The sequence below is a fragment of the Rhodamnia argentea genome, chromosome 11 (genome assembly GCF_020921035.1).
Source record: "Rhodamnia argentea isolate NSW1041297 chromosome 11, ASM2092103v1, whole genome shotgun sequence".
Classification (NCBI taxonomy): domain Eukaryota; kingdom Viridiplantae; phylum Streptophyta; class Magnoliopsida; order Myrtales; family Myrtaceae; genus Rhodamnia; species Rhodamnia argentea.
Window position 1 is genome coordinate 14152969 of NC_063160.1, and position 15774 is coordinate 14168742.

At 39.8% G+C, this 15774-nt stretch overlaps 2 protein-coding genes and 1 long non-coding RNA gene across 3 annotated transcripts; 1 reads left to right on the forward strand and 2 right to left on the reverse strand.

Annotated features, from left to right (window-relative positions):
* Positions 1-1804: 1804 nt before the first annotated feature.
* LOC115736435 (la-related protein 1C-like) lies at positions 1805-10094 on the reverse strand. Its single transcript, XM_030668153.2, has 6 exons — positions 8940-10094; positions 7067-7607; positions 6845-6992; positions 6645-6735; positions 2970-3041; positions 1805-2822 (listed from the first exon to the last, which is right to left on the reverse strand). The coding sequence occupies exons 1-6, from the start codon at positions 9405-9407 to the stop codon at positions 2544-2546; spliced, it is 1599 nt and encodes a 532-aa protein (XP_030524013.1). The 5' UTR covers positions 9408-10094; the 3' UTR covers positions 1805-2543.
* Positions 4000-4573, forward strand: LOC125312873. The gene is made up of 2 exons (XR_007196935.1): positions 4000-4149; positions 4185-4573. It is a non-coding gene; the product is annotated as an uncharacterized LOC125312873 (long non-coding RNA).
* Positions 10095-12938: 2844 nt separating the features above from the next.
* Positions 12939-15690, reverse strand: LOC115736437. Its single transcript, XM_030668157.2, has 5 exons — positions 15346-15690; positions 14418-14536; positions 13970-14027; positions 13783-13860; positions 12939-13235 (listed from the first exon to the last, which is right to left on the reverse strand). Exons 1-5 carry the CDS (start codon positions 15542-15544, stop codon positions 13042-13044), a joined length of 648 nt encoding a protein of 215 aa, XP_030524017.1. The 5' UTR covers positions 15545-15690; the 3' UTR covers positions 12939-13041.
* Positions 15691-15774: the final 84 nt, after the last annotated feature.

The following is a 15774-nucleotide window of genomic DNA, read 5'->3' on the forward strand; positions in this document are numbered from 1 at the left end:
CGCTTCTATACCATGTGCCAATCAGCCACAAATTGATAGTCCACGATCTTTTCGTCTATAGAGCGATCATCTAAGGATAATTTCTATTTTAGCTTTGCTTGATTTCTCAAATTGCTTCTAGCAGAGATGTATTTAGTTGATGTCATAATGCCGCACGGCAATTCAACCTATATCTGACCAAATAAATAAATAAATAAATAAATAAAAGAGTCCAACTGACCATCACAAAATATCAAGTAATCCTTGTTCTTTCGTAGGGAACTAAGTCAATTCAAGATTGTTCGTGAATTTTTATTTATTCGAAAATAAGATCATGAGCTTTTTAAATAAATGTGTTAAGATATGCTTATGCTTCTTCTTCTTCTTCTTTACCTTTCTTTCCTTTTGAATTGCGATTTTCCCTGATTTTTATCGAGTCTCAATTTTTGACAGATTAATCTCGATGGTTGCATGCCTGTCTTATTCGGTTTTAGGATCAAGCTTTGCAAGATATAATATCTTCTTTCTGCGTTTCCTTGAATTTGGCATGTTCGATGTCATTTTTCTCAATTATTTTCTAGGTGTTTTTCATTTATTTCTCCTTTCATCAAATTTTCATATTTTTTTGGGGAAAAAAACAAGAAAACCATTCTCCTTTAGACATGGGAAAGAACCAAGCATCTTTGTTTACTTGGTAGATAGGCTCAAACTACTGAAGATAAAGAGAATAATTAGCTATAAAATGCTCAGAAGTGGCATGTTCGTACTTGGTTAATTACTTTAGGCCCAGCATATTCGTAGATATTGAAAGAGCAAAGCTGACGGAGGGAAAGAAAAAGGAGAAATTCTATGGAAAATGATAAAATCTGAGATTTAGATTAAATGGTCACTAAATAAAGCAATTCAACAAAAACTTTTCTCATTCTTTACAGTGTTACTTATTGTATGATGGCACATTCACTGTATGCTTTCTCCCGAGGCTGATTCTAACTTAAAGAAAACTCGTCTCATCTACCTAAACGTAGACAAAAAAAAAAAAAATAGTAAAATGTTTGCAATTAGTTTTATTTAAAAAAAATATACATATAAAAATAAAAAATAAAAAGAGGCCTGCCTTGAGCTTTCTGTTTTGCCAAGGCCAGTTTTTGACCAAGGAGGTCCCAAAACAGTTTGCCAAATGCTCAAAAAAAATTTCCGAGGGACTTTGAAGGCCTAGAGCTCATCTCGAAAACCAAACCAAACACACCCTTAGTGCACCTACTCAAAAAGCTTCCCCAGCCCTAGAGCATCTCCTATTTGAAGAAGTGTTATCAACCAAACAAGGAAACCATCCAGTCTAAACGGAACAACTCCCGAACAGGTTCACCATTCCGATGCCAGATTCACCTCCAACTCTAACATAGTTCGCGCAACCAGAGAGCCAACTGATTTGCAATCCAATCCATCCATTCACGATTTTTCACATCTTTTTATTTGACAATTAAGCGGTCGAATCCTACACACGGGAATGCAATTCAAGAATCAGGAATCCTGTGAACTCGACACTGCAGGCTAGCTTGGGTAACTTCCCAATGCATCGGCAAATTCCGGGGTCTCACCACCCCCGCCTACCTACCACTGGCATTTCGAAAACGGAGTTTCCTCCAAGCAGGGACAAGAAAGAGTTCACAATAATACATCTCCCCCACCATTTTCTTGACACTATGGGAAACACTGCCTGCCGCCCTACTCGGAAGTTCACGAGAACAGAAAAGGCCGAGTAGAGCTTCGTACGTGAATACATGTGCAAATACTAAGGGAAAAAACGTCCATGTCTCTCTTCTTCTTTGGTAATGAAAAGAAAGGTCCCCGTCAGTTGCTTCCTCAATGTAAAAGAGTACAAATATAACATTCACAACTGGTTCCAGGAAAAAAGAATCGTTTCTACAGTTTCCGATCTCTGATCCACACACCACCGAAAGCATCAGATCAGTAAGTTTCAGGAATATAATCCACACACCAAAAAATTCTTCGAGGTCCGGAAGAAAGTGCAGTTAAAAAAACATTTTCGTATTTAACAAATGAGATGAGCACTAACTTCGAAAGTCGCACATGAGTAAGGACCCAAGACTTTCGGCACACCTTCCGCAACCGGTACACCAACCCCCTCCATTGTCGCCGCAAGCAATATGATGTCCACCATCGGTAACTTCCCGCCATCGGAAACATTCTTCACACGGAAAGAAAATGTAATCTGACCCCAAAGAATGAAAAAAGGAACTAAGGGGCAGTAAAGGGACACGCGACAAAAATCCCCTCATCATGTCATCAGCATTTAGACCATAAATATCTACGGAAAATCTCCACAAAACCACATGAATAAACCATTATACTCATGCAATCAGCTCAACTCAAGGACTTCAACCGCACGCTCTTCTACCCTTTCACAGTATTGTATCTTCTGCTCCTTTTCTTTCCTTTACTCTGGATTTGTAGGCCACTGTAAGACTACTAAGCAAGCATAATATCAGTCATAACAAATCCTCCATGATCCCTTCTTGGTAAAACATGCGAAAGCATGTACTTCAAGTGCTTGTTCCTGTAGCTGCAGTGCTAGTCTGGCCTTTTTCACCAATACGATTGAGCTCCTCTAACCTCCTAGACATAGCCGCATGGGCATCGGCATGACCGACCACATTGTCAAATCTCGTATCCCTGACATTGAGAGAGACCGATTCAATTCCAGATGCAAGAGTGTCATGACTTAGAGAATCGGGGAACCGAGGGCTTGCGACGCCTGAAGAATGAGCAGAAGTTGACAAGACCCATTTCGGCCAATCAGTGCGCTTCCTGACTTTCTCACCCTGTGGCTCATAACATAAGGCATAAAAATGACAATAAGTCCGAGAAAAAGAGAATCAAATCTGGTTAAGCAATTATACAGAAAATTCTGTAGCACCACACTAACAGACAAGTGGAGTGAATCCTACTGAACTGCTCGAAAAAGATACCTGCACTTCCACAAAAGCTGAAGTTCGCACAGCATCCAATATGAGCTGTACATCAGTAGTCAACTCCATGACCTGGATCCAAAGCAACATTTGCAGTGAACACGAAGTTAAAAAAAAAAATATATATATATATATATATGAATAACAAGAATGACTGGCATCCACATAAGCTACAGTATCTTTGCCTTGCATGGTACATGTAAACCTGGCAAAAATCCTGTGTCTGTGTGGAAGACCTAAACTAACAAAGGAGGACCAGGATAAATAGTAGCATAATTTCCTAATTAACTAGTTTTTCTCGTCTCAAAAAGATAGTGCAATACGTATCAAAGCATGGGGTGTCACTAAATACCAAAAGATGCCAACAGGAGCAAATCATTATAGGTGAAATCATCAACCACCAGTACAGGAGATCTCAAAGAAGGATCATGCAAAGCTATCAAAACAAAAATAAAAGCAACAAATGGAGTAGGAAAATCTTTTGATTAACCTTGTTCAGTCAACCAGCCAACACACACAGTAAAAGGCAGAGTCTGCATCTTCCCTCAGAAAAAGGCTTTTGGGGAAAAGGGAATGGCACCTTTTGGTCAAAATTTATATAATAGCAGATAACTATGTGAACCAGCCGAGTTGTAGAAATACTCGAATTCATGGTCCAAATCAAATGATTCATTTCAAAGATTCGACCAGCAGTCATAGCCTCCAACTCCAGCCGTCGAGCCTCAGAGGACTCTTGAGAAGGCTCAACTTCTCAACACCTCTGACTTGGGCTTGACAGTCATCTGAACCTCCTCTATTCTGACACCTCTGACCTACCTCTTTAGCTTGTATAAACCATAAGCATAGACAAACTCACAGCTCATGTGTGTAAGAATAGTCTCGTCACTTTTGCATGCTTCAGTAGAAAGCAATGCAAATATAGTTAAAATAGCGCGATTTAGCTTGCAGATCAGTAACGAGCCAAATAATGGAAATAGAGCTAACTCGCCGCAAAATCTGGTACTGAGTGAAGTCGGAGTAAAACCATGAGTTGACTCGGCAAAATCGCCAAAATTGCGAGTCAACTAGGTGAGAATCCTTGAGCTTATTAGCACAAGCTCACTTTCTTGGGAAATGTGGGCTTCTTTTTGGCCCAACAGCAAATAAAACAATGCAGGACATATCGACGTTTCAGTGAAATGTTTCGTTTCATCAGCACAAATCATAAAAGAAAAGAAAATAACTAAATAAAATAAAGAAAAATAATTCCCTCATGCCCAATTCAGAACAATACAGCAAGCTCTCTCTTGATTCAACGAAGCAGCCATAAAAATCCCCTTCATCACCAAGCAACCATCACAAAAGCTTCATCACCACCCCATCACCTTTGACCATTCAGCAACACAAAATAATAAAGCTTCGAAGTTTTTTGTAGTACGCGAATTTTCTCCTAGATAATCCTAATTGTAACCATATTTCTCTATTTCGTGCGGTCAGTCTAATGTACTAGATCAATTTGCTTGTTACTATCATTTGTTATAGTATGCATCAAACACATTATGTCCTTTGCGCTATTTTAAAAGCTCTGTAAAAGCTTACCATTTAATAATTCGATCTTATGATTCAATTTTGTGGAGGCCTCTCCAATATCCTAGTTAAAAAAGCGATTTCTTTTGACATTACAAGTTGACTTGGGTATGGAACAAACAGAGTAGTATCAGTTATGAGTCTCTGACTTCCTGTTTGCATAGAGTTCCCCAAGAAATGCGAATTGAAGTTTATACTATGTCAACGAGGTCCCAAAACGAAAGAGCTAAATTTTCTCCCCAATATTTACCATATCATGCTTTTTTATGTGCTCTTGCAACTAATGGCTATGTTCTAGCAAGCAAATGGCATTCCTTTTTACCAAACCTTTTCAAAAAATGAGATTTATGATTTAGGATTGGGACCTCGATTTAACAACACTGTAATCACCTATAATCCATTGTGAATATATCCAAGTGTGCAGCCAGTAAGTCATAAGTTGACAGCAGAGTCAAATTCTAGTTACCTGGTGCAAGTTTTCCATTTGAAATTAAACAGATCGAGGCATAGCAACATGGTCACCAAGAAAAAGGATACAGCCATGATATTTCTAATCATTGCTTTACTCATCTACCATGACATCAAAACAAGATATGTTGATTGATGTATTGGAATTATGGGAGCGAATAATGACAAAGCAATTTGAAACTTTAAGGACTACCAGAGCACTTTCATCAGAAATAAACTTAAGATGGAAAATTTCACTGGTGGTCACTGAACTATGGTGCACTTTGCAATCAGATTAGTGAACTTTCATTCGACACCAAATGCACGAAAACCTCTGTATCTTTGCAATTGATGCAGTTTGACCAAAACCTGAACACTTTTAAGCTTGGTGCTAACGTGCTCTTGCCACTTGCCAATATAACACAGAGTTCAGTCGCACGCTTATGTCAGCAGGTAGTGAAATATATAAAAACTCAGACAATAAAATAATTGAAATAAAAGAGCAATGAAGTGACCATCAATCATCAGAAAGGACAGTGTAGCACTCTGCCACCATCAAAATTTCCCTCCATCATTGCTGTCAGAAGGCCTGCAACACTCATTCACAAGGCCTCAAGCCTTTTTTCCCTAGTTCTTTTTGTTCTCTTCTTAAATTCTTTGAACATTAAAAAAAAAAAAAAACTCAAAGATGGTCCAACCCATTCCATAGAGCCATACCCACTTAATGTGATATGCAAAAAGCAAGATTTGGGGAAAAACAATATTACTTGCAAATTCTCACCATCTTCAAAACTACATGTGTGGAAGTCGAAAGATTGGAGGAGCCAATCTTTGCCATAACAGAAAACCCGTCCAGAAATGAAAGAGGACTTCCATCTCCAGTGCATTTGCAATTGCAACCACGTTCACTTAGGCCGAAAACATATAACTCATCAAAAGCAATGTTGAATGGTTGACTTCCAGACCTCGAAGTGCATGGTCTTTATAAGTGGTACAGTATAAAAAAATATATCTTCATTTTTGCAAGTACACCAACTTCATTCAAAATAATACCATCCAAGTGCATAGCAAAAGTCACAGGAGACCCCCGATCGTTTAAGACACCTGTCTATAATTAGCTCAAGACAAAAAGGACTATCAATCTCAAAGCCAAATAAGAACTATATCAATCGCAAAACTTGAAAGCATTCCTATAACACAATCAATTAATGGTAGCCAGACATAAATGCTACAATGGGCCTCACCAAAAAGACAACAAGAAACCAATTAGCTAAATTATAAGCACGGGACCAAGGACCCAACACTTTTGAGGCCAAGATAGCATCAATAGTCAGATGCTAAAGGTTCCCGCATTCAAAATTTAAGAAGTAATACAACAAAAGAAGAAAAGACTGAATAGAGTACAATTGTCTGCAAGTAGAGTATAAATTAACACGCCACGAAATCTTCTTCTGGAAGAATGGTAATAGAATTGACGTCATTTTGAATCTGGGTGAAATAATACTCTAATCAATCAGCCAACAAAGCATGACTTGATACAAGATGGAACTAAATGGTAAAAAACCAAAGTATAATGCAGCTTGTAACTTTCCTGCATTGTGCAAGACAAAACTAAATTAAGTTCAAGAGTGCAAACTGCAGAGATATTCAAGGAAAACTTACTTTTTTAAACCCTGCAATTACAGCTATAGAAACCCAGCCCTCTTTATCCATTTGCCGCCGCAAATATATATCCTTCACAAGATTCTCGTTACTGCACTAGCCAAATATGGAGGATGATTCCAGTCAAGTTATGAAAACTTGCAACATGTTTGAGAAATAAGAGTGATTTATTTAAAGGGAAGAAAAAACGGCAAAAGTACCTGAAATAATAGTCTATCTGCTTAACTATTTGAGCATGCAAGAATTGATTAGGAGGTGGATAATAAACCATATGAGGCTGTATTGGCTGATAATAAGGAACATTCCGTAGATCCATGGGTGGAATGGGGACATAATACACTGGAGTATCTGAAAAAAAATAAAGGACATCAAAGCAAATCTTTCAGATGATAAGTTTCAACAGTTAACTTCGTCTGCCTTACCAGGAAAAACTACAGGGCCACCAAAAGGCCTAACTGAAGCAGGTGAAATATATGCAGCAGTGGCAGGTGAGATAGGCGGCGGTGCTGCAGGCCTGCCAAACCTCGGCATAGCTCTTTGCTGAGGCATGTGAGAATCTCTGTTATTGTTGAAATTTCTGTGACCACTTAGTTCTTGATTACCACGTTCCTGATCACGCCTAACCCCGTAGTTGTGCTGGTAAGAACCATCCCCACGTGAATAATTACCCCCATTTCTACTCCTGAAGGAACTGCGCTGCTGTTGAGGGTGCTCGTTGCCATTTTGGGAATGCGACACAGGTCCACTCCTGTGGTTATGATCCCTGGCAGAAGGATTATTTGATCTAAGGTCAACTGTAGGGGCTACAATTGCTGATGTCTGAGCGACTCCGCCACTAGAAGATGTAGATCCACTTTGCTTCCTTGATCTCGGACGTGCAGGAATGGAGGAGCTTGTTGCTAAATTTGCATCCTTATTATCAGTGAGTTGCTTCTGCAAAACGGACGAGGCATTTCCGTTTCCCTTCAACATGAACAATTTTTAAGGGTCAGAGAATTATGTATGCAATGGAAGAATGAAATGACACAGCTCGAGGCAAAAGATTCTCTTTCATTTGCAACACCCAGCAAAACATATTTGCCAAACTGAAAAACCGAAAGATAGGGGAGAAAGACGAATCCCATTTGTTCCGCTGTTCCATCCAGAAAATCACAGAAACAAACAAAAGAGTAAAGAATGCAAAGAAGAAAAAAATTGCATATGCAAGAACACAGAGTTAGTCGTCTATTTTCTGTACATCATAAACACCCAAATCAATTAAATCTGTGTCTTTGGGTTTCACAGACTATTTAGTCATTTTGATGTCTCCAATTATCAACGAATAGAAGCACCAAACAAATGCACCATCCCCTGTCTCAAGTACAAGAAACTGAAAAGCACCAACTCTTCTATTCAAAACAAAGCCAGTCATCTTGTTTCTAAGAAAGAAAGGGAACTTTCCAGTTCTACTTTCACCTGAGTATCATGTGTGAAGTGCTCGTAATATATATATATATATATATATATATATATATATATATATATATATATATATATATATTCCTGCTTTAAGTCCATCTCAATTTTAAAAGGAAACCCCACTTGAGGGAGCTATATGTGTTCTTGACATATTTTAAAGGCAAAGGTCACTTCACCAGATATAATTTCCATAGACAGCTAGCTAGTAAGAGAACAAAAAAGAGACAAAGTATAAACTAGAAGGCTCAATTCTCATGCTCTTTTAGCCTGACTGAGCCATATCCTAAGAAGCACCGAATTAAACCCCTTGAGAAAGCCCTAAAGACAGAAGGGGAACTTGCTTTTGTTTGTATTTTCAGCTAAACCTGCTCAATGGGGGTAAAAAAACTCTTAATTGACCTGGCTATTGCAACATATTTTGAAGGTGCTTTTTTGAAGATGTAGTAGAGCATTTAGATGATAGTTCTCTGAGCTAAAAAGCCTTCTAGTTACTATTCAAACGTCCAAAAAAGATTGAGCTCCCCTCTAAAAGATAATTACTCTGATTCCGATGTGCTCCAGCACTCCAATTATGAAAACCCACTAGTAAATGTAACTTTATTGTCATTTCAAAATCTTTACACGTCTCATTACACAGAACAAGTAACAACCCGAAAGCATAACCACTTATCTTAGGTTCCAAAATCTCGTATGACCGAATAAGCAAAAACCAAATAGCCCAAACTGTTTTTCCTCCGCGCTCTACACTTAATCCACAATCAAGCCAAGCCAAACCACGAGAAAAATATATAATCGCCCATTCTTACAAAAACAACATCCAAAATGCAAAAACCATACCTCTGTCACAGGCACAGATGATGATCCATCAGATAAACCTTTCACAGGCACCGAGGTCGACTTCGTTGATGATCTAGTTGACTCGGACAAAGCAGGCCACGAATCAGCCCCCATGACTGGGCCGAACTCAGCAGCAGTGGGCCCAGGGCTATCTGACGGCAGCTTCCATGCAGTCTTCTTGCCCACATTGCCGTTCTCAGAGTTCCCCTCCTCTGCAATCGAAGACAGAGACGACGAAGAAGAAGATGGAACAACCTCTGGAGCAACAGCAATCGCCAGCTTGCTCAACAAATCAACAGACTCGGTCATATCCGATTCTCCACGGACGATCTCATTCCATGGTGGCGAGACCGTCGTCCTCATCGGTCTGCCTAATCGAGGACTATTAACAGCACCAGCAGAATTGCGAGGAGAGTGATTGTTAGCTTCTATGGAGTTAGCGTTAGTCGTATCCGTAACGATAGCCATGAGAGAGAGAGAGAGAGAGATTATGTTTATCTTCTAAGGTAAAAGCGCGTTCGCCGATGAGGATAGACGAGGAAAAAGGAGAGAAATCAGACAAAAGAGGACGAATAACAGATGAAACAGAGCGCCGATCGATTGATAAATGAACTAGGGTTTGGATTTGGACACTTCCTAGAATCAGCTCATCGACGAACTATCGAAGCGAAAAAACAACGGACGATGAGGAAAATTGCGGAAACAGAGAGCGCTTGATCGATAGATTAGGGTTGCGAACCTGCCTCCAAAGTGCGTGTGCTTCTCAGGGAAAATTTGCCGATCAGCTGATCAACAACGAAGCGGAATCGAAAAGAAATCAAACGGATAGTGATGATCGCGCGAACAGAGAGCGATCGATTGATGTACTTAGGGCTCGATCCTTCCTCTGCAGTGCGTGCCTCTCAGGGAAAATTCGTCGAACAGATTGTCGACGAGGAAGCGAGGGACGACTGATCAGAAACCAAGATGATCAGAGATTTAGAGTTTCGATCGTTCGCGACGGTGAAAACTCCGAGTTGGCGGTGTTGTCGAATCGAGCTCCACTCGTCTCCAGCTCACTGAGTCTGGTGAGTCTGGCGAGTCTGGCGTCTGGTGTCTGGTGTTTTTCGCCCCTTCCTCGTCTCTCCGTTCTGGCTGTAGAGCTTCGTTTTAGCTAAGAAATTCTTCGGCGAGAAGGTTTTGTTTGACAGGGACAGGGTGGCTATTTACAAAAATACCCTCCCACGTTAGAGCCCCTCGCAAGGGTAATTATACTGCCAGAGGGTTGGTAAAATGGTAATTTTAGAATAATATTTGGTATTCTTTATCGTGATTTCATTCGATGGCCATCTAAGGAAAGATGAAGATTTGTACGAAGAAAATTAAAGAAGGTAAAAGATTCACTGATCATTTACCAATTATCTTGATTTCAAATAACAATTTCGTTCATCCTTACTGTGTAGGGTCATGCCTTTTTCCACTATAGAACGAATTTTCCACAAATACTTTCGTAATTATTTGATGTTGAAGTGGCTATCGAGTTTTAATGTAACCGATGATGCATATTTAAACGATGTAACAGACGAATGAAATTAAAGGTGGTTGAGATAATCGTTAATCAATCTGATAAATCTTATCTTTTGGGTTTTAATGTAATCGATGGTACAGATTTAAACGACATAACAACGAATGACATTATAAAAAAAAAAGATGGATCAAGATAATCGTTAATCGATTCGGTAAATCTTACTTTCCAAAAGTCAAATGCAAGTCTCTACTATCTTTTGATTATTCAAATTGCCCCTCGTACACTCAATTGTAGTTCAAACAATCAACTTCACACAAACTTATATTATAAGTTATCTTAATTTTCATGAAATGGAGTAAATCTCTCTCATCTTAACCGTTGGTTTGAGTTTCTTTCCGAATTGTAAATGAATTCTCTGATATTTATCTCTTTGCACGCATTAATCTTTTTTGCTTTTGTGTCATACGGATACATGTGTACTCTTTTTTTATTCTTCTATGTATGCGTATATGTACGCACACTAGACTTGTCGGTCTTAGGCTCCGTTTGTTTCGTAAAAAAAAAAAAATCGAAAAATATTTTCCTAAATATAATCGCTTGAATCAATTCGTCGATAAAAAATATTTTTATCATCGATAACAATTTATGTCCGAATATTTTAGCGAGTTATGAAAATATTTTTTATTCATGCATTTCTATAAACGATAGAAGTGTTCATTCTTAAGGCTAAATTTTTCGAATAATTTGTTTTTCATTAAATAAACACAACTTTGAATTTGGTGCCACACCTAAATATAATAATTTTTTTTGTCAATTATCTGCAATAAATTAAAAAGAAAAAACAATTTGTGCAGTCGCTTACGTGTGTACCCTTGTGTTAGTACAACAGGCTATAGGGGAGACTTAAGTTTGGCATACCTACAAAACAAAAGCACTTAGATTTGATGTCACGCTTGAAAGAAATCGTACCGATCTTAGAACACTCCACATTGTCTTCAATACCGAGTTGAAGTCGGGATCTCCTATTCTAATACTATGAGAAATTCAATAGGATCAGTGTCAATCGTTCAAAAAAACTTAAACTGTTTCCGGGGTAATTTATTTTCGATAAAAAAATTAGCTCGCCCGGGTAAATTGATCGAAAATTAGAAAGTGATACCACTCTCATCAGTTGTTAATTAATGGGCTTTTTTTCTTGCATACCTACGCACTCTAGGCGAATGTGGTGGGCCAGTGAACTAGATCCATTGGGATAAGGATTTATGGATGGTATTCTGTTCTTCCCGCCTTGATGCCCTCTTTCGGAAGCATCGTGTTGTTCTGCACACGATTGACAGTCTCAATGTTCATCAATCAGTTAAACTTAGCCAAAATCGTGATTCGACATATTCGACTTCACGGTTCGATCACCGAGTCGGCGCCGCACAAAGAAAAGGCGACATTATAGACCACAATTACATACTTTTAGGAGTGAACCGTAGCATTACGCAAAGCTTATATCCTTCTTGCGAAGCGTCGCGACACAGCTGAAAAGCTGATTATCTTCCTGTAGCCTCTTTTTTTATAACTAGTGGCCGATGATACATAGGTTAATTTTGACTAGCATCGTTAACTTTCTTTGACGGATTTCTAATAGTAAAAGGTCAAGTCGTTGACGTGGAATCCACGCCCTCAAGTCTGAAGTCCAAATTCTGGGCAGTGAAACAAAAAACAAGTCTTGGAATCTGTAAGTCCAAAAATCAAGACGTTCAACATAGAAAATGCAGAGCCCACTTCTCATACGGTTCTAGAGCTTCAATCGAATGCTTTGACTAGAAAAACTCACGAAGTCAACATGAATTTATGAGCAACAGGCCTGTAATAAAAGGAGAGTGTCAGTGGCCGACAGAGCTGGTTTCAGAGATCATCAACATGGAAGTTGGCTGCGGGCAGCTAGGATGTGCGACTTCGGGAGCGCCACAAACCGTCTTGGGTACTTCCGATCTCTTTACTTCACCCTTTTCTTAGGTCCTGTTATTGTCGGTAGATGTGATTGAGAAAGCCGGTGAGTGTGAATTCTTCCAGCTGCATTTCCACGTTACATCTTCCAGAAATGCAACGCCCCATCTCAATACCAGGGACCAACTCATAGTAGAGCCAGGATCTTGTTCGCCCTGCTAAGAGAGACGGGCGGCCCCGGACTCCACTACCGTCCCCGATTTCTGTTAGCCTATTAATAATCACTATCCAGCCTTAACAAAACCATCGTTCACATACCGGGAACTCCAAGGCAATGGAAGCAATCGAAAACATTTTCGTTGCCCCCAACCAGACGGTCCAAACAAACTAGTACCTTGCAACCCGAAATTCCCAGCTCAACCTAAAATGCCAGTCCACCCTGGGAAAAATGGTGCAATTCACCAATTCTGACCTCAGAACAATTAGCTATGTCCTCAGGAAAACTCAGTCAAAAGGGCTGACAGTGGAGGAAAGACAATAAACCTGTGACAATATAAAGAGTAGAAGCAAAATCAATGGAGAAACCCCTCATCTGGTCAAAAGTGTCGCTTGAGGATAAAGTTACACTATCTTGCTGTTCTTTGCAAAGTGACAAATTTACAATGGTAAAAGAATGACGGGACATGGAATAAACTCTGCTAACAAGTTTGCATCCACGTGCTTAGAATGGATAGCTTCCATACTGAGAATGACCAAATCCAAATTTAGATCATCAGCGACCTCGCCAATAATAGCCGTTGGTTTGTTCCCTTCTCCAAGACGTTCTAACAACTTATATTCTTGGAATCCACCTGTAAAAAAGGTTGTGGATGATGAGGAACAATCATCAACAAACTGATAACAATAAATTTTTAATTAGTGGATGTGGAATTTCATAAAGATCACCACTTCCAGAATTCCAAAGATATTAAAACTTTCTTCAGCTGCGATCGAAAATTAAAGTGTCCATGAACTTCTAGCCCCTCACTTGGTCTTCTAAACGAGCGACAGACAGAAAAACTCAATTCGTCATTCCAAGCTTGACCATTCGTTACCTTCAATTCTCCTCTCATCTTCTTAAGCTTTGCTCAATTTCATGGTACCAAGTTGACAAAAAATTTCTTAAATCTCCTAGTCTTATATCCAGGTGATGTACTGATCTAAGTTCACAAACAAGCACAAATTTTGTATCGTAAAAACCTCAAATAAACCTTATTGCATCTTCAATTCCTTCTACGTTCGTTCAAAACCTAAAGAAGGCCTAACACGCTACATGTCCTATTTTTATATATCTTTCCAAGATGATTTAATAGCGTCAAATGACTAATATCCAGGAAGTAGGATGATGCAGATGCACACCTTCCGACAGATGCCAACGGATGCTAGATAGTTGGGTCTCATGCTCTGGCAGTGTTTCCTTCTGCTTTTCGTCAATAACTGCACAATAAGGTCTAAATTTCTTCAACCTTGCATTAGAAGCTCGAATTGTAGAACCAAAACCCATTGGTACGGTGCTAAAAGAAGAATAAAGAGCAAGTCCCCGTACCAACAACAGTGATATCAGCTCCATACTTCTTTGCCAAAGCTGCAGTAGTTGCTACAGCCTGTCAATTCAGAGCAAAAGTGCATATTCACATGAATTGGAATGTGGTGCACAGTGACTGCAAGTCATAAGGACAGTTAAAAAGGAGTCAACAAAATGCCACCGAAGATACATTAATGCTTGACGCATCATAGAAATTTCAGAAAACACGAAACAAGACACCACGAGCAGGTCCAGGATACAGGATACATTAACTTTGATTCCCATGGAGAAATTTGGTCATGCATAATCAATCATGTAGTCCAGTAGCAAGAAAATTTACCAACTTGATAAATAACATGGCTTCGACAGGAGCAATACTTATCTGGATTGATGCTCAACAGGTAAACACCCATATAATATAGTTGTCTAAGTGCAGTTGCAATAAGTAGGTGCCTTGAAGTGTGGTCACCTGTCTAGATCCTTCAGAAAGGTAAGGATTTCGATCTGTTATTGGCAGAAGTAGGTGCTTGAAATTGTTGAAGGCTTCTGCAGCCGTACTAACTTCAGATTCCTGAGGCGCGGCCTTAACTGATATCAATGCAAAATGCAAACCAGGTTACTTCACACTCATCAGTCAATGCATTGAAGCAACCTAAACAACGCGTGAAATGCAAAAAAGCAATGAGAACTTGTTTGCAACGTAATATATCACACCTAACTAGATTCATATCACAGCATGTTATGGCTCGTGCAAATGGGCCTGAATGCAACACTCCTCTAGTCAACTAAGCGGTTTATAAATGGGAGATTTATCTGGTTCCACAATTTCAGATGCAGTACTATTCCAATCATTTATTTGGATCACTAACCATGTATAACTATCGTATGGGTCAATACTAATTTTCATTTTGCTAATCATGACGAATGCGATATTCATCTACAGGAGATATAATGGCCTCAATATATCATGTTACATTATACATACACAAGAAGTAATTGAACTCATTCATCTCAATTGTGAGGAAAAAAAAGAAGAGTAGCTGCCGTGGAGAAAACCGCATGAATTCAACGAAACTTCAGTGTCACCTCAGATAACCCAAGCGATACACCGTTAAATCCTACAAGCGAATTAAAGAGAAGTCTTCGACACTGACTCTGTGTTGCTGGTGCATTATTTCTCATCTACGAATGCCAAAAACAAATAACTCAGGCAGGTAGTTCACAAAACACCCCCAACCCATCATCTTACGTCTTTCAGGACGCAAGGTCACCGCATCATCAACTCATGATTCGAAGGACTCGAGGAAATTATTGCCGAGGCCGAGGGAACAAATAGTAACAATAATAATAACAAACAGATGGAAGGCAGGACTACTCAAGGAGAACCCTGCGATTACCTATTTCTTTATCTCTGCGCAGTCTGGAGCTTCTGCACAGAGAAATCCTCCGATTCATCGAAGACGAGCGAGTGGGCGAAATGCGAGCAGACGACGGAGAATCCGCATCGGAACAAGAAGGAGACGGAGTGGGCAGTGAAAACCTGGGGAAGAATGAGGTTTCGGCGGGAGCTGCGAGGAAGTGGTTGGCGAGGGCCATGGGAAGGCGGCGGCGCGACCGATTGAGGGTGAGATTGAGCTGAGCGAGCTGAGCTTCGAGAGAGCGAGCTTCGATGACGAGGTGTTTGTCTCGAGAGAGTTCAAGAGAAACAGAGAGAGAACGAGAAATGAACAGCGAACCCGGGAACCACTGGGCCCCAAAAAGGTGAAGCGATGGTGATTGTATGGGCTCGGTCTAGGTGTGGCCCACTGGGCTTCGCACCGTGGACC

Coding starts and splice junctions, on each gene's coding strand:
- LOC115736435 (XM_030668153.2), bottom strand. CDS start 9,407: ATGGCTATCGTTACGGATACGACTAACGCTAACTCCATAGAAGCTAAC. Junction 7,608..8,939: donor CATCTGTGCCTGTGACAGAG/GTATGGTTTTTG, acceptor TTCATGTTGAAG/GGAAACGGAAATGCCTCGTC. Junction 6,736..6,844: donor CAGATAGACTATTATTTCAG/GTACTTTTGCCG, acceptor TGGCTAGTGCAG/TAACGAGAATCTTGTGAAGG.
- LOC115736437 (XM_030668157.2), bottom strand. CDS start 15,544: ATGGCCCTCGCCAACCACTTCCTCGCAGCTCCCGCCGAAACCTCATTC. Junction 14,028..14,417: donor TTTCTGAAGGATCTAGACAG/GTGACCACACTT, acceptor CTGAATTGACAG/GCTGTAGCAACTACTGCAGC. Junction 13,861..13,969: donor AGCTGATATCACTGTTGTTG/GTACGGGGACTT, acceptor CTTATTGTGCAG/TTATTGACGAAAAGCAGAAG.